Source organism: Calidris pugnax, unplaced genomic scaffold (assembly GCF_001431845.1).
Source record: "Calidris pugnax isolate Ruff unplaced genomic scaffold, ASM143184v1 scaffold103, whole genome shotgun sequence".
Classification (NCBI taxonomy): domain Eukaryota; kingdom Metazoa; phylum Chordata; class Aves; order Charadriiformes; family Scolopacidae; genus Calidris; species Calidris pugnax.
The window spans coordinates 5873785-5896064 of record NW_015090990.1 but is presented as its reverse complement, the minus strand read 5'-3'; the positions used below and the strand labels follow the sequence as shown (position 1 = coordinate 5896064).

The 22280-nt window shown below is 38.3% G+C and overlaps 1 protein-coding gene across 3 annotated transcripts in view; it reads left to right on the top strand.

Moving 5' to 3' along the window:
• COBLL1 (cordon-bleu WH2 repeat protein like 1) overlaps positions 1–22280 on the top strand; it is a 55467-nt gene that overhangs the window by 11362 nt on the left and 21825 nt on the right. For 2 of the 3 annotated variants that reach the window (XM_014954715.1, XM_014954717.1), the window contains exons 2-7: positions 3720–3899; positions 12322–12523; positions 13450–13678; positions 15377–15415; positions 16268–16362; positions 16494–16733. In XM_014954715.1, the coding sequence (XP_014810201.1) occupies positions 3720–3899; positions 12322–12523; positions 13450–13678; positions 15377–15415; positions 16268–16362; positions 16494–16733 (985 nt within the window). The remainder of the gene's footprint in view (positions 1–3719; positions 3900–12321; positions 12524–13449; positions 13679–15376; positions 15416–16267; positions 16363–16493; positions 16734–22280) is intronic. The other variant, XM_014954716.1, reaches the window with a different exon arrangement.

The following is a 22280-nucleotide window of genomic DNA, read 5'->3' as shown; positions in this document are numbered from 1 at the left end:
CACTGGCAGGCACTGAGGAAGTCCCAGACTGGAAGCAGTGACACATGGGAACTAGGTTCCAGCTCTGGAGTCAGGAACACGTGGATTGGGATCAGAGGCAGATGAACAGAGAGAGTCCTCTTCAGATGTTGGCCATTGAAGAAGAAGAGTTAACCCTTTGATCCCTCAGCTTTTATACTGAGCATGGAGCAGATGGGATTGAATACCCCAGTTAGTCAGGTTTGGGTCACCTGTCTTGTCCTCCCCAGAGGTGTGACCCCCGCCCCCTACTCTTTTTCTGTTTCTGACCCTCCAACGGGGCAAATAATGAAATTGGCTGACTTTGATTGTTGTAGCAATAAGTATAAGCAAGAGCCTCTCTGCATACCATTCCTTGGCATGAAGCACAAACATTGGTCTTATCACTCTGAGAACAAGAAGTTTTCTCCACAATGTGCCGTTAATTTCAGGGACTTAGGAGAGGCCTAGGTAAGATCTAAATTAGTGAACAGAAAGTTGGTTCTGTTTTACTTCAAACCGGGACACTTTGAAATTAGAATAGGTCCACATAGCTCCTAGCACATCTGGAAGCTATCTGAACATGAAAGGTGCTGTGAGTAGACCATTTACTGAACAGCTTTTTTGTGACCCTAAAGGTGTTGTTTTTTTATGATTGGGAATTTATTCTCTTTGTTATGGTTGCATTTGTCTTACTAAAAATCAAGGGGTTTCTTCTTTTCAGGAGAAGAAACTGCCTTAACCACTCTGTCTGCCTTTTTGGCAAATTCATTAAAAACCAGCAGCTCTGTTGGTTTGCAGAGTACCTGGTAGAGGTGTGAGGAGGCAAGAGAACTGGACTTCTGTTTGTTCTTTACAATGGATTTAGTGTTTGAAATAGAGCGTAGACTTGGAGTTACTTGGATAATGCTGGCTTTCATTTTTTGTGTTTGAATAAAATGGCATGTGGAGGATGCCCTTGTAAGAGAAATCACTTGTGTTGGCTTCTTGGAGGCTCCATAGTGCAAAAGAGGCGGGTTGTAGGTTAAAACTACCCCTGTAAGTGTATTTCCACAATCCTGTCACTTGCTGCTCTTGATTTGCACCTGTAGATGTAATCATGGTAACTTGAATTGTTCTTAGTGCCCAGTACCAGTTGTGGGGCGCTGGGAGTGCAGGGCTTCTGCTACCGGTCAGGCAGCCTCTCCTGTGTCAAAATAGAGACACAAGCTCAAGAGAAGAAAAAGCTGTAAGAACAAATGTAAATACTTTGGGCTAAGAATGACCGATGAGAGAATTGGTGAAAAGTGAAGAAAAGAGAGACGTGGCATCTGGAAACAGAAAATGAAAGTATTTGCATCTCTGTTGTTTAATAAGAGGTAGCCAAAAACTCGGCATAACTTCTGAGAAAGTATACTCGGAGATTTTTCCTCCTTTGTTGGGGGTGGGAAATGTAAGTGTAATCAACCATAGAGGGCATGCAGTTGTGCTAGAGATGGGTAGGTTACATAGCTCTGCAGTGGTGGAAATGGAGAGTCAGCTGACCTTGTTAGACTGCCTGACCCTGTGTGTGTGTATATATATGTGTTCTTTATAAGTATATGGAACTTTATCAAACTAGCTGTTTCACATAAGTTTTAACATGAGTATTTTATGAATTCTAGCTCTTATAGTGTAAGTTAGATACTGTATAAATAAAGCTGCACTTTACTGATGTGGACTGTGCATTTATTGCTGTGTGTGATTAAGTACTCTCTCTAGTGGTAGTAGAGTTCCAGCACTGAAATTGCATTTGTCTGCTTAATGCAAAATAGAGTACACTGGCATTTGCCAGCAAATCTTTCTGTGGCGTGTAGTCTTCAGAGATTAACTTCTGAGTTCAGTTGCAATAAATATCATTTAATAATCATTTGAAATCACTTAAAGATGTAAGAATGAGCAGGGAAAAGCAGTACTGCTTGACTTCAGGTTTGGATTTTTTTGGTATTAATGTCATAAGGTGAGTTTTTTGTTGTTTTTTTTTTTTTTCAGTATTTGTATTGATGGTCTAAATTGGCTAATAGTTTCTGTTTGGCAGTCACATTAAAGCTAAAAATCATGCAAAAAAAAAAAAAGTGGTGGAGGAGTAAAATGAAGTTTGATTCATACATTTTGCAATGTTCACATAACCCAGAAACAACTCAGGCGAGTTGCTGTAGAGACTGAAGTTAAATTTGCAGCTTACACCACGCTTCTTGAATTGTACGTGGAGTGCAGCAAAACTAATTTAAGACATTAGCAGAGAGGAGGTATAAATTTTGACGGCAAATCCTCGTTCAGTGTGTTTGGAGGTCTGTGAGTACTCCCACTTAGCTCTGAGAGGCTGTGAATAGTTAATTATTCAGCACGGAGTTCTGAAGTTCAAAACTCTAAGCACTTTCAGCAACAGATCAGTCATGTGAAGTCTCATTACACAGTCGTCTTTTGCAATGCTGCTCTGGACCTTGTTTGCTCTTTATTGTGAGTGACTTTAAACTTTACTTTCCAAAGAAACATGTATGGTTCTAATTGTTGTACATTAGGTCTTTTGTTTTAATTCTGTAGGACAATTATAGAAGTTAGTTTTTTTCGTTCTATTTAGAGTAAACAAACTTTGGTACAGCTCCAGAATCTAAGTTGCAAGCATATTTTTGGAACCTTTGTGCATTATGTTTTAAATGTATTTTAACTTTCTGTGAGTGTGGCTCCGTTCAAGCTTTTTAAAAGAAAGTTTTTAAGCAATTGAAAAGTTCTCATGAGGTAATGTGTCTCCACAGTGTGTTTTAGTTTTGTTTCTAATGGTGAAATTCTTAATAATAATATCTTTTCCTTGTGACAATATTGGTGAATTATGGAAAGTTATTTGAATAAAAGGGGATGCTAGACAATATGTTTTAGGACATGAGAGTCCCACTAAGAATTTACTGTAACATAAATACATTGAGACATGTAGACAGTTTTCCTTTTATAACATTTTGGATTTTTTTTTGAAGTGAAATAAGTGAGACTTATTTAGTGATCATTTTTATTCAAGATTACACTTGTTTGTCACTAAAATGGGAAAGGATAGTGAGAAAATTAAAATAGGGACTCGGCATAGGTGAGGTTAGCATAATGTGACTGAAATGTCAAGAAATTACAACAGTAGTATTAATTATACTGCTATTTTATTACCGTATAGAAATAAATAAAATAGAGCTATTTGAATAATTTTGATAATCGATAATCAAAAGAAAAATTTGGGGAGAAAAAGTGTGATTATTCCCTTGCCACTCTCCTATATGTTAAACACCCTGTCAGTGCCATCTGGCTTCATACTGCATAGTACAGTATTCCTGTTTACACTAATCCTGTAAATCTGTTTGGAGAACGCAGACCCAGGGTTGTTTGCCTAACCCAAGGGAGGAAAATGAGTAATCAATTTACTCTTTTAACTTATATTAAAAAATGCTTTTGGTTTGGGCTTGATGTTTATTAGGCTGTTGGTTTTTGGTTTTCTCCCAATATGACAGATACCTTAGACTGTTGTATCTTCTGTCACCACAGATCATATGTTTCTAATATTCTCTCATCCCTTACTTGCACAGTCTGAGTGAAAAGAATTGAGTGTGGTTCATTCCGGTTCCAGTTTGACAGTATCATATGTATAAATATAAATATACATATGACAGGAATCATATGTATAAATACATACTTGACTTTTAATTTGTATCCATTTATTTCAGAAGAAAATCTAAAGCACCACCTCCTCCATCTGCAACAAAACCCATTGCTGTTTCTCCATTTGATGACACAGAATCAACCAACCTCATCATGGAACAGAAAGAGAATGTAATCGATAAAGACATTGAACTATCAGTGGTCCTGCCAGGAGATGTGATCAAGTATACTACAGTTAACGGGAGGCAAGTTACACAAAATACATTTTTGTTTAATCTTCTTTTATTGCTCTAGTTTACTTCAACCTTCATCCAGGTTTTAATCACTCAGTAAAATACATGAGTTGTATAAGCCTGAAAATTTCTGGTTAGGTGTGGAAACGTATACATCATCCATTTTCCTACCTTTTGGAAAAACTGTTTTTTGAGATTCAGAAATTCTGTATTGCACCTGTCAGGAAGTGTAGCCATACCTGTTGTTCTTTCTAGTTGCTGCAAGTCTCTAGAAAAATAGTGGTTTGGATGAGTGACTGCATTTCCCTGCTTAGTTTTCCTTGTAAGACCTAAAGATGAGTTCCTGCATCTTATTTGGGCACAAAGTCATGAGTTCAATACTTGCTCAGTACTACTACCCATAAATTACTAGCAGTCCTAAAAAAAGGTGTCATCGCTTCAGACAAAATCTATAAAGCTTCAAAGAAATAGTTTCTAGCTACAGCTTTGGAAAACCTTTTTCTTAATATCAAATATATTTTGCTTAAGCTGGTTTTAATTTGAAATATATACTTCAGTCTGATAATTGGTAGTATAGGTTATGCATATAACTCTCAAGTCACCTTTAGTTCAGAAAGACCTGGACATTGACTGGTGAGTTGAAATCATAAATCCTAGGACTTACAATGTTGCATTAATTATCGTAGCAGGTCTACTAAGAAGGTCTTGTATGGATCAGAGCATTTAGGATGCCAGTTTGTTGCCTTCTGAAGGAGAAATAAAGAAACTATTTGTATATTGTACTTACATTAGTGTATTGCCAGTGTCTTTGCCACTGAAAGTAAGCAGTCTGGTTTTATTTATTTATTTAAACCAGGTAATGTAAATGTGTAGTTACACCTACTTCACTTCTTAATGGGAGACAAAGACACTTGCAGTGATTCTGTTTACGTGCTTTGTCATTTGCTAGAGTTCATGGGGATGTTGCTTAGAGAGTAAATACCAGCTTGTTCAGCAGAGCTTAAGTGGATAAACTCTTGTGGATTCTTCGTCTCCGTTCCTCCCCCATCCCTCCCGATTTAAATCTGACATTATATTTCTCAGAAGAAATTGTCTGAAATAATTGAGGACTACTGTCATGCTTTATGGTGTTCATGCTAGCATGTTTACAGGAAGGAATATTGCTGTCTGGAAAATGGTGCCATCCTCTGTTTTTACAAGTTCTTAAAGGTGAAACTTCATGTGTACACTGTCAGGCACTTCTCTTTCTTCTTTTCACTCCCTTTGTCCACACTTAGGAGTACCCCGTGCCCTCTATCTTGTCTATCTCGCTTTGCTCAGAACGAAGTGCCAGAAAGGAATGCTGCATATATCTTCCTTCACTTAGTCAAATTACGTTGTGTATAATTACTCAGTGTCACAGGCTTATCAGGAAGCACACACATTTCCCAATCAGTTTTATTATCCCTTAGTTACTGGTTTCTTTCTGATCAAGATACTGTATATGATTGATTTCATAAATGGCTCTGTTGCAAATAAGAACCTCTATTACCACATGTTAGGCTCACTCAGAGTGAGGGGACATACTGTACAGGACCTGCAGCCCACTGTGAAACAAACTCTCTCTTCTTCTAGTTTTGCTCTGTCTTCACAGTTGCATTTTGTGGGCAAATAGGCAAGATCCCTCTAGAAATGACATAAACAGATACTGAATTTGTCTCTTCTCATTTCGTAATCAGAGATGAGCAGCTTCAAAGCTCCCAAGGAGAGAATACACTTTTAAATCTCATACTAAGGAAAGCAAAACTATAAGTTTGTACAGCCATGTGCACAAATGCCGTAGTCACTAGAAGAAACTTCTCTACTGGTATCTCCGTCTCTGGAGATATTCAAAACCCACCTGGACGTGTTCCTGTGCAACTTGCTCTGGGTGGACCTGCTCTGGCAGGAAGGTTGGACTAGATGATCTCCAGAGGTCCCTTCTAACCCCGTATCATTCTGTGATTCTGTTCTCAGATGAATTTAGGTTGGTTTGCTCTCTGATTTGGCATAGTTGATAACAAGAACTATGTAGAACAAAGCAAGATGTGACATAGATAAATATCCCGAGTGAGTAGAAGCAGGCAGAAGTGGACCAGAAATCCAAAATGGGATTGAGTTTGCAAGGGAGAATAATTTTTGATCCTGGAGTTGTTCTATGAGCAATTAAAGCAAAAACCTGAGACACTGAGAAAAGGAAGGAGGAATGAAATAGCTCATTCCTCATTCTGAAACTTTAGGCATGGGTATATTCTCTTATTTAAGCCTGGACACCAATTTGTGTTTTGTAGTAGTCGGTGATGGGGATTCAGTTCATCTGGTCAGAATCTGGCAGTGGCATTCACATTCTCCTGTCACCAGGATTCCTGCAAGGGGGTCCAGGCAAACAGTTATTTAAAAACAAACAAACAAAGCCCTCCAAAAAACATGGTAAGAACAATGAGTGGTAGGAAGTAAAGATACACCGTTCAGAGGAAGGGAATGAGGGAAGAGCTTACCCCTCACCCCTTATTGGAATGTTTTTCAGAGTGAAGTTTCTGAATCTTCTCTATTGGTTCTAAATACAGCATAGGACTGAATTTTCTGCAGCCAAAGAAGAAAAAATAGCTCGAAGAACTATTTTATTTAGCAGCCTGATCATTTGAAGTTTGTTTTTTGTTTCCCACAAGGAAGAAATGTAGAGTTTGGGAAAGTTTTATGCAAATTAACTTGAAGATTTCAAGGGTCAATGTGATAGTGACATATGTTTTATTTGGAAATTTGGTCTTTCAGGGAGACCTTAGCTTTGCTGAGTTTGTTTTCTTAAAGCCCTTTGTGAGTTTCCATTTGATCCATTCTGGAGTATTTTCAGTCATTAAGGTATTCTTAATCAACTGTTGGTTTACTCCGTATAGCGAGCTAAGTGAATAACGAGCTTTGTGGTGTTGCCCTACTTTTCAAAACTATTGTACTTACATTTGTTAGTAACAAATTCTGGGTTCTTTGGTGTTTTTTTTTTCTGTTGTTCTCTGTGAAAATCAATTTTTCTCTGTAGAGAATAGGATTAGTAAATATTTTTGCAAGGAAGGCCATGAAGCCATAGGCTTAAGTAATCAGAGATCTACAAAAAGCCAAATTATTTTTGCCATTTTTTTTTAATTATTATTTTTTTAAATTCCATCCCTACCTTGGAATACTTTTGGTGGTTACTGCAGTTTTGTTTATTAGTGATGCTTACTCTGAGTCTTGTGGTGGGAAAACCTTGTTCCTAAAGTTTGATCATGTAAGAATCTGTAGTTTTTTGGTGGCTTTTTTTTTTTTTTTTTTTTTTTTTGTTTTTTTTTTTTTTTTTTTTTTTTTTTTTTAAGTAGTAAGTGCCTGGCCCTCATTTTTGGAGAGGAGTGTGGAAATTTGCATAGTTTTTGTTTTTTTTTTTTTTTTTCCTTTAAACACCTGATCCACTATTTAAAGTGATGCTTCTCACTGTTGGTTACAAATATAACATGGTTTGATACATTCTAGGTGAAGGTTCATCATTTAACTAACAGTTATGTCATGTAACAAGAGTGTGCTATTAGCCACTCTTTATTGTTACTTAGGCAGGTAGGAATAACCAGAGGAAAATACATGAAAAATGAAGGGGTGCGGGAATATGTAAATACACTTACGATTGGAGACTTCCGGAAAACCAAGCAATATAATGAAGTAAAAGAAGTTGTGAATAAAGATTTTACTGAAATTGGATAAGGGAGGATAAGCAGATGATATACTCTGAGACAGCTGATGGCCAGTTCTTGGAGTTTTACTAAATATTAATTATGGAAGCTGTTAAATTTACTGTGATATGTGTATTCTGCAACCTGCAGAATATCCTTGAAGGATTCGGCGGACAGTAGTTTTGCAACTTTCAGAGGATGTGATTACAAAGAAATACTACTTTTTCTATAACTGTAGGAATATCTATCTAAAGCAGTTGTTGAAGGTGTCTTGGCCTGCAGTGGAGGAGGGGGACTTAAAGTCTAGCATCTTCCAGTCGAGCAGGTCATTTCTGGTAGTATCAATGGAAAGCAAATTTGCCTGAATCACTGTTTTCATGTACTAATTTGCATGTACCTGTCTGTTGCATTTGAACAGCTATGTTTCTCACTTATCATTCTGTCACTTCTTGTGACTGTGGTTTACGTGAAGGCTTGCCCCTGTCGCCGTGGTACATTTCCATAGGATGGCTTCCTGTGATCTTTTTTTGTGAATTCTTATCCTGGTCATCTTCAGTGTTCTTACCCTTCTCCAATAACTGAAGGCCTGAGGAAGGGCAGCTTTTAAAGCCAGTCAGTATATAAAAATGCACAAGAAGAAAAGTAATGGGTAACTTATTGGATAGACTGATAACCAGAAAGGTCACTACAGAAGTAGTGTCTGCTGTTTCCTCTGGCTTCCACCTCCCCTCCCCTGCCCTGCCTCCAGTGAAATGGGGGGGGTGACACGATTTACATTTGCAGCTCTTATTAGGTGTGGTGGATGTACTTGTTCTCTTATGGATTAGAAATACAAGAAATAGAGTAGCTCCTTCTTTCTTCTACTCAGAGTAGGTTGTGATATATATGAGAGAAGAATTGAGGTAAACTCTCTGCTTTAGCTGTGTGAAAAGGGAGGATGTTTCTGCAGTGCTCAGTGTGTTTCTTATGGTATTCCTCAGGCTGATATATATCACCTTGATGAAGGCACAGGAGTATGTTACTTTCTTCTATACCTCTTCAGACCACCTGATAGCTTCTTGACACCTTGGAGCATCATTTCTGTATGGTTTTTGCTTTTATTCTTCTTGCTGCCTTTGTCTCCTGAGACAAGTATTCTGCCACTAAAGCAGGCAGAAACTTTCCTCTTGGCGGGGTGGAGGGTGGGGGGAAAGCAACAGATCTGCAGTATATATATCTGTCAGCTTCCAAACTGTTTCCATCTTCTGGAAGTGCAGCATGTGCACCAGAGAGTCCAGCCCTGCTTCTAGAAATCAGAAGACAGCTTGATTAAGGAATATTTGTTCTTTAAAACTAAGTGAGAACAGGAATGATATTCTAGGGTTTATTAAAGGGGGAAAAAAAACAGTGTTCACAGTAATTTTTACAGAATCGTATCATATGAAAAGTTTGATTTAACTTCCTATTTAACTGTATTTCACAATTTTTATATTATCTAAAGTTTTGCTTAGCTTGATGGCTTTTTTCAGAAACCATCTATTTCCATATTTGGCTGTGCTACCAGTACCAGAATACTTCCATCTGTTACGAGATTACATGTAGAACTTAAGATTTCTGATAAAGCTATACCAGTCAAACCCTATATTAATGTTCTCTTAGACACTTCATTGTTCTTTTTAACATAGCATTTGGTTGCTTGACAGACTTTTAAAGTATTTTCATAATATCCTTGTGAGACAGAGCAGGTGATAGATTTCCCTGTTTTGTAGCTGAGAAAACGGAGAGATGCAGAGGGTATCAAAATGAAATGCTCCTTTCAGATAATTACCCAACTCTAAAAATTATTTAAGAATGACCAGCTCCAGTGACCTGATAGGATTATAACCTTTTTCAGTCTCTGTAATGTGCAAAGTTAGGATACTGTCCTTACCTTTGATCTGTTTAACCTTCTATGACATTTCTGTTTAAAGTACAGCTTCAATAAATTCATTCCAGTAGTAACTGAGAATGTTCACCCTGTCTTAATACACTGTTCTACATGTTCTTCATTGAGCACTGAGAGAACAAGGACACAGAGTTTGTGACTACATATGAAAAATTTGGTTTGCCATAGTTTATGGTGAAAAGAACATCTGTTGCATTACATAGAGCTTCTTAAGAAAATGCATTCAACTGCTATATTGTCATTCAGCTTCTTTCCCTCTGTCTCCATTAGGCTCCCATTTTGGGATCCCTAATACAAAATAGCCAGCATGCCTGCGTGGATGAATAAGGAACTGCTGGACAAGCTCAGGACCAAAAAGGAGGCCTATAGGGGGTGGAAGCAGGGATGGGTAGGTTGGGCAGAATACAGAGAAACGGTCCGAGTGGTCAGGAACAAGATGAGGCAAGCGAAAGCCCAGGCAGAACTAAATCTAGCCAAGAACATCAAAGATAATAAGAAAAACTTCTACAGATATGTGGGGACAAAGGCAAGACTAGGGAAGTTGTGGGCCCTCTCCGGAAGGAAACGGGAGACCTGGCCACCGAGGATATGGATAAGGCTGAGCTACTGAACAACTTCTTTGCCTCAGTCTTCACCAGAAAGGGCTCAAACCACACTACCCAAGTCATGGAAGGCAAAAACAGGGGCTCTGCAAATGAAGAACTGCCCACAGTGCAAGAAGATCAGGTTCGAGACCTCCTAAGGAACCTGAAGGTGCATAAGTCCATAGGACCTGATGAAATCCATCCACGGGTCCTGAGGGAGCTGCAGATAAAGTTACTAAGCTGCTTTCCATCATATTTGAGAAATCGTGGCAGTCTGGAGAAGTTCCCATAGACTGGAAAAAAAGGGAACGTAACCCCGATATTCAAAAAGGGAAAAATAGAAGACACAGGGAACTACAGGCCAGCCAGTCTCACCTCTGTGCCTGGCAAGATTATGGAGCAGATCCTCCTGGAATCTCTGCTAAGGCACATGGAAAATAAGGAGGTGATTGGAGACAGCCAACATGGCTTCACCAAGGGCAAATTGTGCCTGACAAATTTGGTGGCCTTTTATGATACTGCCACACACTTGGGGGACAATAGCAGAGCAACAGATGTCGTCTACCTGGACTTGTGTAACGCGTTCGACACTGTACCGCACAACATCCTGGTCTCAAAATTGGAAACTAATGGATTCAATGGATGGACCACTTGGTGCATAAGGAGCTGGCTGGCTGGCCACACTCAAAGAGTTGTGGTCAATGGCTCAATGTCCAATTGGCGGCCAGTGACGAGTGGTGTTCCTCAGGGGTCGGTACTGGAGCCAGTGCTGTTCAACATCTTTGTTGGAGACATGGACAGTGGGATAGAGTGCACCCTCAGCAAGTTTGCCGATGACACCAAACTCGATGGTGCGGTCGACATGCTGGAGGGAAGAGATGCCATCCAGAGGGATCTGGACAGGCTTGAGAGGTGGGCTCGTGCAAATCGCATGAAGTTTAACCAAGCCAAGTGCAGGGTCCTGCACCTGGGACGTGGCAATCCCAGGCACAAATACAGGTTGGGTGGAGAATGGCAGGAGAGCAGCCCTCAGGAGAAGGACTTGGGGGTGTTGGTGGATGAGAAGCACAACATGAACCGGCAGTGTGCACTGGCAGCCCAGAGAGCCAACCGCATCCTGGGCTGAATCAAGAGAAGCGTGGCCAGCAGGTCATGGGAGGTGATTCTGCCCCTCTACTCTGTGCTCGTGAGACCCCACCTGGAGTACTGTGTTCAGCTCTGGGGTCCTCAACACAGGAAGGACATGGATCTGTCGGAGTGGGTCCAGTGGAGGGCCACGAAGATGATCAGAGGGATGGAGCACCTCTCCTATGAGGACAGGCTGAGGGAGCTGGGATTGTTCAGCCTGGAGAAGAGAAGGCTGCGGGGAGACCTTGTAGCAGCCTTACAATATCTGAAGTGAGCCTATAGGAGAGCCAGAGAGGGACTCTTTGTCAGGAAGTGTAGTGACAGGACAAGGGGCAACGTTTTTAAATTGGGAGAGGGGAGATTTAGATTAGATACTAGAAAGAAATTCTTTACTGTGAGGGTGGTGAGGCACTGGAACACGTTGCCCAGGGAAGTTGTGGATGTCCCATACCTGGAAGGGTTCAAGGCCAGGCTGGATGGGGCTTTGAACAACCTGCTCTAGTGGGAGGTGTCCCTGCCCATGGCAGGGGGTTGGAACTCGATGATCTTTAAGGTCCCTTCCAACCCAAACCATTCTATGATTCTATGAAGACCTCCTTAAAGCTTCATTTCTTCTGTTTCTTCCCAAAGGTTCATGCTCAGAATTTCTGAAAATAAAGTCCCTTGTAACTTCAGAATGGATATAAAAAGTTTTGGAAGGAAGCTGTTCTTAATGAATAGCAGGGCATTTATCACCACTGCTACAGTTCCTATCAAATGTCAAATGAGGTGGCTAATCCACATCTCCCTGACTGACCTCAGGAAAAGCATCACTTCACGCAAGCAAAAATTTCCCCCTTTGCTCAAGCACTTGGCATACTTTTGTGCAAGCTGACTCCATTTTCTTTTTAGTGGTGGGGTTTTTGGGTTTTAGTGCTTTTCTTAGGTTGAAGGTAATTTAAGTTGTTGCATGGCAGTAATTATTTAGTCATGGAAGGAAAGGGATGGGGTTGAAACTTGGAACTTGGGTTCAATGTTTAGCAGCACATTTTGTTATGGCCTGCTTAATTGTCATCTGTTGTGATGGTCCAATTTGTCTTTTACAGGAAGCCCATGATGGACTTACTGATCTTTCTCTGTGCACAGTATCATTTAAATCCATCAAGTTATACTATAGAGTTGGTATCAGCAGAAAATAGCCAGATTAAATTCAAACCCAACACACCAGTGGGAATGCTTGAAGTGGAAAAGGTGTTTGTAAAGCCAAAACAAATGGATAAGAAGAAACCTGCTCCGGTTATACCAGAGGTGAGAACTAAAATTCAAGTGTGCTGAGAAATTAGAATCACTATTGTATTCAACAAGTTGAGCTGGTAGCTCAGCCTCTTGTTTCAGCTCTTTCTGTTGTCTGTCGCTCTCTTGCCATGCACCCCTGTGAAATGCTTGGCTCCATGTTATTGACAAACTCCTCATAGGTAAAATATATCTCAATTTGTTGCAGCAAATATTGTTGCTACGGAAAGAAGGAAACTTTATAATATTATTTGAAATCCCACGTCTTACTGTCCTTTTGAGAAATTCTGCAGATGAAGTGTGCTGAATACAGCCTTCCACAAACTGAAAATCAACAACTTGTACCATCTGTCATGCTGTGATATAATATGCCCTTCTGATTGTATGTTCATTTTCCTTTAATACATACTGTACTTTTTTGTTGTAACTTGGCTTTTTTTTTTTAATATAACCTTAAGAAGGCAGAAACTTTTAGAAGTACTAAAGCAACTTCTGGGTGTTTCCTAAATCTTCCGTTCTGCCTTTGTCCTTCTGCTGTGTAGAATAATACTGGTTTTTAATTTATCTAAAGTACTTACACAGGGACAGGGGAGCTCTTCCGTTGCCCTTTTACCTTCGTCCTATGCACGTGCAGTCATGGCTCATTGACGGATGTCTACAGCTACCCGATGTAACCTAGTAGGGCACCTTGATCCAGGGATGTACTCTGCTGGACAGGCAAATGACATATGCTAGAGGAGGAGCAGCCAGTTTCATGTGTCCTTTTTTGAGTAGAAGGGAATCACAAAATAGTTCTTAGTTTCTCTTGTGATGTTACTGAATCTGTAACATTGGTGAAGTTGGCCCTAAGAGGAATTGCTGTGATTACTGTAAGGCTGTTATAAAAGTGCCAGTTGTTTCAGAATTTCTGCTGGTATTTATTGGAACTTTCTTCTCTTTAGCAAACAGTAAGGGTAGTGATAAACTACAAGAAGACACAGAAGACGGTAGTAAGAGTTAGTCCGCATTCACCCCTTCAAGAACTCATACCAATTATCTGTAGTAAATGTGAGTTTGATCCTTCACACACTCTGCTGTTGAAGAATTACCAGTCTCAAGAACCCCTTGATGTGACAAAATCTCTCAATGACCTTGGACTAAGAGAACTATATGCCATGGATATCAGTCGAGGTAAGATAACTGTTGTGAATTGTAGTTATAGGAAAGATAATTACTTAGTATTTCAATAATGTATATGAGTTTTTTGGGGTTTTTTTACTTATGAAGAAATTAATTTCTAGCAATTTTGTATATATTTCTTTAGTCTTCCACAAAAATGAAGTTGGAATAAATTTGCTTATATTACGCTTGAGAAATGCTATACAAATGTTTTATTTTCTAAGGAAATTTTAGGTACCAGCAAAGGGGGCTAAGTACAAATCATCACTTAAAAGCAACCCCTTTCTTTCCTTCCTCCAGCTCTTCCTCAAAAAGACCAACAACACTGTATTTCCCTTAGCTCATAGAAAAGACAGAGTCATGATGAGCTGAAAAAACAGACACATTAGAGAAATTCTTTGGTTTAAAAATATTTAAAATTTAATAAGTGTTGGAATATTCTGTTGGTGTTTATGTTTATTTCTGAGTATATTTTGCTAATTCTATAGATTATGAAGGAATAACCTCTTTTTAATCATAGTCTAATGGCAGCAGTATGAACTAACTTCTTTATATTTGTACATACGTTCCTATGCCTGGTTTTAACTTCAGCTGTAAGCCTGTCATTTTCTTAAAGGGTTTGTTGTACTATGATTAAAAATTCTATACAGTGCAATTTGTTCTCTTGCAGACATTTTTCACAGGAAATTTTACCTCAATATAGAATGCAGTAATATTGACTCATTCCTGTTCTTGATCACTGTTCTATCTATTTACTTGTTTTTCTTCCTGCTCTAAAACTTGGGAGGGGTTGTTGTTTATGTCTTTTCCCCCTTCTACCTAAATGCAGTAACCTTATCGTTTGGTGGTTACAGTTTCAAGAGTTCTCTCAATTACTTCCCAAAGGCCAGTTATCTTGAAGAATAGGAGAATGACAGATTTGGAAAATTTGTCCTTTTCCCATGGAGAAAACAAAACCGAGATATCTTTTTCTTCACTGGAAAACAACATATTTTTACTTGCCTAAACATGTACTTGGACTACACGTGCCCATAGTGCATTGTCTTGTTTGTTGTCTGGCTACTGCTCTCATCTACCGAGTGCCAAAGCTGCCTTTTGCCCAGTATGACGTGTGCTTTATTTGAAACAAGAGCCAAAAATCCTTAGGAGAGAACACAAGGGCATATGCACTTTCTACAAGGCAGTGCTTCGCTAGGAAATTTAGATGTACTTCAGTTCTCCTGACACAAAGTAGTCCATCATTTCAATTTTGCAAACAACTTCTAAGTTCTGAATTTTCAGCTTTCTTTATGAAAGTAAATGTTGAGGTATATCTTTAATAGAATTTAAGCTCAAATCTTATTTAATTCAGATTACATTTTAATTATATGTTCCTCTTTGTTTTCCAAGTTTGGACTGCCTGACAATCCAAAACTTACAGAAAAAACAATCTCTATATGCTAGCTTTCCTCTTCCCTTCAGAAGTGTAAATGGACCCCCTCTCCTTATTTACAAGATTTCAGTCTGTGTTGCATGTCTTCAGGCTCAAGTTCTTAAATGGTTTATAGCATTTGGTAGTAAAGATACACATTTTTTTACTTCAGGAAAGCACCCAGTTACTTTTTCCTAATGTTGAAGATGCTGCTTGGCTTTCTGTGTTTGTAACTTATACTGTAACTGCATCCTTGATTCAGATTTACATTTTCTGTCTTTCTTTTTCTCTTTCTGTAGCCACATCACCAGTTGATTTAAATTTACCGTCTTTGCAAGGTACGATTTACTGAAATAGGCGGTGAAACTGTAGCACTTATGTGACATTACCATCCGCTCCTATTATAACATCTACTTAACTGTGACATGAGTAATTATCTCTGTCCTATCATAAATGCATATTTAAAAAGCTAATACAGAAGTGGATATACGCAGCTATACATAAAGTATTTCTGTATAGTTTTACCCTAGATTGATTGATTAAATTTACAGTCATGTTTACATTGATACTTTTACCAAGAACCCATAGTGGCCTTGCAGATTTCTGTTGCTCAATATATTTGCATTCAATGGGATTTCTTTAAGAAAGTTAAATCTAGTAAAAAGTAAAAAGATATTTACAGATTGTCTGCATGAATACGACACCGTAAAGAGGAGAAATTCTGCAAGATAACAGAATGGACTCGACTGTCTTTATGATGGCTGCCGTGCAGTTACAGTGTGCAGCATCTATAGGGGTCTGAGTGATCTTTCTCCATGTTCAGACCATGTGTGGGCTTGTGCCTGCCTTGTCCCACTTCACACTTTGCCATTAATTTAAACTGTTGGGAATTGAGAGCAGGAGAGGCTGATGCTCCTTTTCCCTTTTACAGCCTTTGTGATATGAACCATAATGTATCACAAGTGGGATGGGCTGGATGAAGTGCTGGGGGTATTAATAGCAGCTGAAATTCATCTGAGTTCTGAGTTCTGTTCATTTTGCAGCATTTAGAAAAACTGTTAATGTAGGTGATTTATCATGTGTTTTGTATATCCTTCTAGGAGGCTTACGACAGACAGTGAAATAGTAAGAATGCTGGAGAAATAATCTGTGCAATAAATAACATCTAGAACTATTGTTTTCTATTTTAGACTCCTGCCAACCTGAAAACTTAGATGTTCTGAAAGAGAAAGAAAACAAAGGATTTTTCAGCTTTTTTCAACGAAGCAAGAAGAAAAGAGAACAAGTAAGATGTAACTTGGTATAAGCAAAGCTTCTTCATATTAGAAACATATTCATGTTGAGCAATCAGTATTGTTGGTTGTTTTCCAGAAAGTGTAAGTAACTTGAATTTTTTTATGTTCCTCGCACCCCAAGGCTGCCAGTGCTCCAGCAACTCCATTGATGAGCAAGCCAAGGCCAACATTTATCACGAGATCTAACACTGTTAGCAAGCAGTATGATTCAAACACTCTGCCATCTGAAATGCCGAAGAAACGGAGAGCTCCTTTACCGCCTATGCCAAATTCCCAGAGTGCTCCCCAGGAACTTGCACAAGCCCAGGTCAGACCAGCATCTGATCTTGGGAAATCTCACAGCTTTGATAGGAATGAACAGGTTAGTTACATTTGCTTCACTTCAGTTAAATCAAGAAGTTTAGACATAATAATCCTGATAATCCTGTTAATGTCTGCTGAGGCTTGAAATAAATGGGAAATAGAAGTTCTTTTAAAAAATTTAGTTTGCAAATAACTACAGAAATTGAAAGATCTGTTCCTTTTAAAATTTATATCCTGTATCCAAAGCAGCTGCTGTATTTTGAAAAGGCAAAGTCAACTTCTTATATAAGTTGGTATTCTGAGCACTTTTTTGTTCTTTTCAATCAATAGTTTGTATACTTAGTGTGACAACATTGTCTCACTTTATCATATCTAGTAATTAATATTTTGATCTTTGCAGTAATTTTTAATGTTTAAGTTACATGTGATAGTTTGTTCTTTACACTACATTACTAGAAAAAGGTGGAAACTTTGGGAAGTCTTAACGTCTTCTGCTTCCAGCAAGTTAAAGGTTTTGCTTCAATCAAATAGGGATGTATTTAATTGAAGCTGTGAGATGTGGGCTTCATGTTTAAGTAACCTATATATCCCATGCAGTGCAGAAAGTCTGCCAGCCCAACTTGGGATAATTGATGCATTAAGTATTATCCTGGTATTGCACATATTGTCAATTGTGAATTCCATTTATTTAAAGATCAAGGCTAAAAATGTCATTATAATTTTTTTTTAATTAGATTTCATACTTTGCTTTGAATGCAGTATCTAAAGGTGGTCTTTAAAAGTCAGGTTATTGGCATGTTAGAAAAATAAAATGCAGAACTAAATGAAATACAAGCCTGACGGATTACTTTTATGTTAGACAAGAAATTTCAAACCGTGACTTCCTTTATGTGTATACAATGATTTACTCTTTCATTGATGCACAGAACCACAAGAGAGCACTGTTTAACAGAAGTTCTGAATTTGTGTATTATGTCCTGCTGAAAGGCTTTATCATTTGAAGACAACAAAGGTTTCTTTCTGTATTTTAATAAAAGGAACTTTGGAGGGGAAAAAAAAATAATGATTTTTTTTTTTTACCTCATGTTTGTCTTTTAATTGAATTCAAATTTTTTTGAAAATAATTTATTAATGTCAACATGCTTTAAATGATTAATACCCTATTATGTCTAACAGTAATGTATGACTGCTGGGCTCGGATCTGTCACTCAACAAAATTGCTTAGATTTATTATTTTGTACTGACATGTTCTTATTCATCTAAAATGATTTGACTGAAGTTGAAGAGCCCATGAAGAAAGGACAGAAGTCCAGATTAAGTTACATTTTTGTCTGTATTTTCTATTTTTTACTACTCTATGCAACTCCCTTAGAACTTAAAAGCCTTTGGCATGTATTTTTTAAGATGCGTTCTGTTTCATTCTGATTTGATCGCACAGTGATTTATCAGGTAATACAGAAATTGGGATTTGCTTTGTGATTTGAATTTTATGAGTTCATGTAACATATTTTCTCTTTTTAATATCCACTTTCCAATCTATCATCCAATGAATGAATTTGGACTTCATAGTGCATATTGCTCAACTTGATCAGGGAACTCTTAGGAAGGATCCTGTGGGAGACTTCCTTGGAGGATAAAGCTGCTCCTTGGAAGTGTGCTGAGATATTTTCAGAGACAGCCTTCCTGCAGCACAAGAGTGGTCCATTCCCCTAAGTGGGAAAATGAGGAGGCATAAAAATAAACAGTCCCATTTAAATGTGCTACTGAGAGAGCTCATGTGCAAAAATAAGCATGTGAGGGATGGAAAGGGGACAGAGCAACTCCCCAAAAGAAATGCAGAGATACTTAGACATGCAGAGATGCAGTTGGGAATGCAAAGGCACGTCTGGAGCTCGCGGAGGCAGGAGATGTCAAGAATAACAAGAAAGGCTTTTGTAGTGGCAAGCAGAAGCCCGAAGGTGAAGGATGAGGTTATCTACATTTATTTTAGCAAGGTGTTTGTCACAGTCTGCCACAACGTTTTTTGTTGAAAATCTAGTAAGGTATGGACCAGACAGATGAACCTCAAGGTAGGACAAAAACTGGCTAAACACCTCAAATGGTGGTGGTTAATGGCTCAAAGTGAGGCTGGTTGTCAGGTGGAGTTCCTCAGGAGCTGGTAGTATGATCTGTGGCCAATACTGTTAAATTGCTTTATGAATAACATAGATGTAATTGAATGCACCTTCAACAAACTTGAAATTGACACTAAACGAGTGGAGAGGTACTGACACCAGAACAGCCGCCATTCAGGGAGACAGTGACAAGCTGGAACTACATGAGATTTAAAAAAGATGCATGTGAAATTCTCTATCTAGAGTGGACTAATCCCAAGGACCCATACAGGCTGGTGTCTGGCTATGTGATCCACCTTGAATCCAGTGTACTCAATACTTTTTAGGCCACAGCTGTACTAGTATGTCCAGATTTGGTTCCTGCAGTTCAAGATAGGGATAAAAAAAAAAAAAAAAAAGAAGAGTCCAGTGGAGGGCCACCATGATGTTAAAAGGTTGGAGAATGTAGATGTTCTAGTGAAAAGAAGGCTCAGATGGGATGTAAACACATTCTTCTGATACCTAGAAGGTGTTACAGGGTAAACTCTTCACAGGAGTGTATGGTGACAGGATAAGGACCAATGGGAACTATTTGCTTTGGAGGAAATTCCCTTCACATATAAGAAGAAAACTAATCACTGTGAGAGCAAATGAACGTTGGAACATGTTGCTCAAGAGAAGTGGCAGAAGCTCCCTCACCGGAAATATTCAAGCTCTCCTGCTATAACCTAATCTAAGACCTTGTGTTCAACAAAAGATTGGACCAAATGATCTCCAAAGGTCCCTTCCTACTTAGACTTTTCTGTTTCACATGGGTGAATCAGACTCTTGATTTTCAAAATTGTATGCACATAATTAGGGGAACAGGAAAAATATAGTAGGTCTCCATCACTAACAGAAACCACCAAATACTGTTTTTTGATGTGAGATCAAGCACTGGTTGAGTGATGCTGGCAAGGGGAAGATTTGGAACCTTGTTTCTCAGAGCTTCCACTGAAATCTCTAGAATAAACAGAAAAGGTATGTCCAGCTATTGAGACTTCTGGTTTCACTTAACTGTAAAATAAAGGACAATTCCCTTAAAAACATAAGGTATTAGGTAAAGGACAATGTAAAATAAAATTATTTAAATTAAAAAGTCATTTACAGGATTTACAACTTTACAAATGAAATTTGGCACTATTTAAATACATAGTAAGTTTTATTCCAGTAACTAACATCCTAAATATGGAATTTGAAATAAAGCATACAGGTATTGTAGAATAAAGTCAGTTTTGGTGGTTGCACAGCATTTCATCATCTCTATCATGTGCATTAATGCTTTCTCAACCCACAATGACCAATTTACACTCATCTAATCCATGTTCTCAGTAATGCAGCAAGTACATTGATCCCACTAGACTACAATTATTTCATTGTAAACAATATAAAAATATGGTCTCTTATATTCTCCACTATTGAAAATATGCATCCTGCTGGTAGGATTTAAAATCTTTTTCAGGTTGCTCACTAGGCTGATTGGTGTGTTTACTGGGCTATTTAGTAAGTCTGTGAGTCTCACTTTTGTTGCATGCAGTGTCCCATGAAGTTAATTTACAAAATTTAGGATATACTTTTTTTTTTTTTTCCTTAGGGGTTACTTTTTAGCTGCTTCTGCCTTACCAGAAGCATTTCCTTGCAAATCATGTTGCTTTTAAGAATGCCGAAGTTCTGAAGCCTGCCCTTCAGTTTATTTGGCAGATTGGATACATACTTTATTTCTTCTATGGACCAGGATGACCTTCTGCATGTGCCTTATTATGGACAAATCTCTTTTGTAACATTCACAAGGAAGACAAAGTGAAATGTCAGCTTTGCCTGGATAAACTGTTTGCCTGGTTTTGATAGAAACATGCCAAAGTAGTAACATCAGACAACAGCGAAATGAGCCAACTTTAAGGGAACAGTGTTCTCACTGTTGTCTTTCTTCAAATTCACAGTGTATTGTAGTCCAATTTCTCACAGTATGAAAAACGGCTTTAATGTTTACCTCCTACAGCTTCTCCACTTCTTTTCCCTTAAAAAAGAAACTGCTTTCTCTTTATATGAGCAGTTACATTCTGGTATGAGGGTTGAATTTTTTCTGCCTCAATTTCAGAGTGATTATAGAATTAGTTTGGGAGCTATGTTCCTATTCTTAGGGGAAAAAATAGTACAATGGTAGCTTTTTAGTAAGGGTAGCTTTTACAAGTTACTACGTAGCATGATTTGCTCATTCTACATGAGATTCAGAAGATGACTAGTAAGCTTAAATAGTTAATACTTTTCCAGCAAATCTCTATGTTAAATCAGATTGGAAATGTGCATGTTAGTCGCTAATACTGAAATCCCTCACTTATTTGCCAGTTCTAATTTTGGGCAGAAATATGTTTAGAACTAGCAAGCTTAAATACATTTGAAAGTAGAGCGGACTCTCAAGGGTTTTTTGCAAAGTGCTGTTGTATAATGCGGTATGAGTATCTTCACAGTTTTCATAAAAGTGTATGCAACTTTCTAGTAATAACACTTCTTTAAAGAAAATTTATTTTAGAAGAAAAGCATTTGATTATGTCCAAAATACCATTGCTGATTTTCTTCCGAATGCTTTATTTATAAAAACTAGACTGGGTTATCTTTCTTTTATACCATGGGTGTTTGTTTCCTTATACTGTTTTCACTTATTAAACTATGCTTGTGTAGGAACAATTAAGTGGAGGTTTTTAGTCAAGACATCTACCATTTTAAATGATGGGTAGAACTACTGTACTGTAGAAATATAGCTTGCTTTCACTTATAGAACCCTAACTCCTAAAGAAATTGAAATCTCTAGTCTACTTCTTAGAAAAGAAAGGGAAGGAGATGACAGAATGAGTGGGGGGAGGGTGGGAAGCAACTAAACCATAAAGTATTTCTGAAAAGATTTACTGGCCACTGTCATGTAACAACTTAGTTAAGGCTTCAGGAAGGGATGAGTTCCATGCTTAAGAAGTTACACCAGAGGCTCAGTTGTCTGAAACTTGATGGTCAGCCCTCTAAAGGAGAAGTTGGGCACTGATGCAGCCAGCGCTGTGAACATCAGGGAGGTCTTAAATAAAGCCAGCATTACCTGGGAGAAGACAATGTGCAGAACTGCTTGTTTTCTCTTGCTGAAGTTTGCGTGAAGATCATTTGATATGATTCTGATATCATTCAGAATTGGTGGTAGACATCGTGTGCATTTACTTCTCAGAGTACTGAATTCATAACCTTGTCCCCTTACTGTCTTTACTTCCATACCAGCAAGTATGTAAATAAATCACAGGAGAGAACATAATATTGGGTGCTTGGACAGAATAACACTAGCTGAGTTTCTCCAAATATATTCTATGAGTCCTTTCATTTCAATAGGTCAGAGGTATATCAGTTGCTCTGTAGTACTTTTGCTAATTTTAAGGATTTTGAGAAGCTTAATTCATGTAATAGAAATTGACTGCATACAGGAGCAAATATAATTT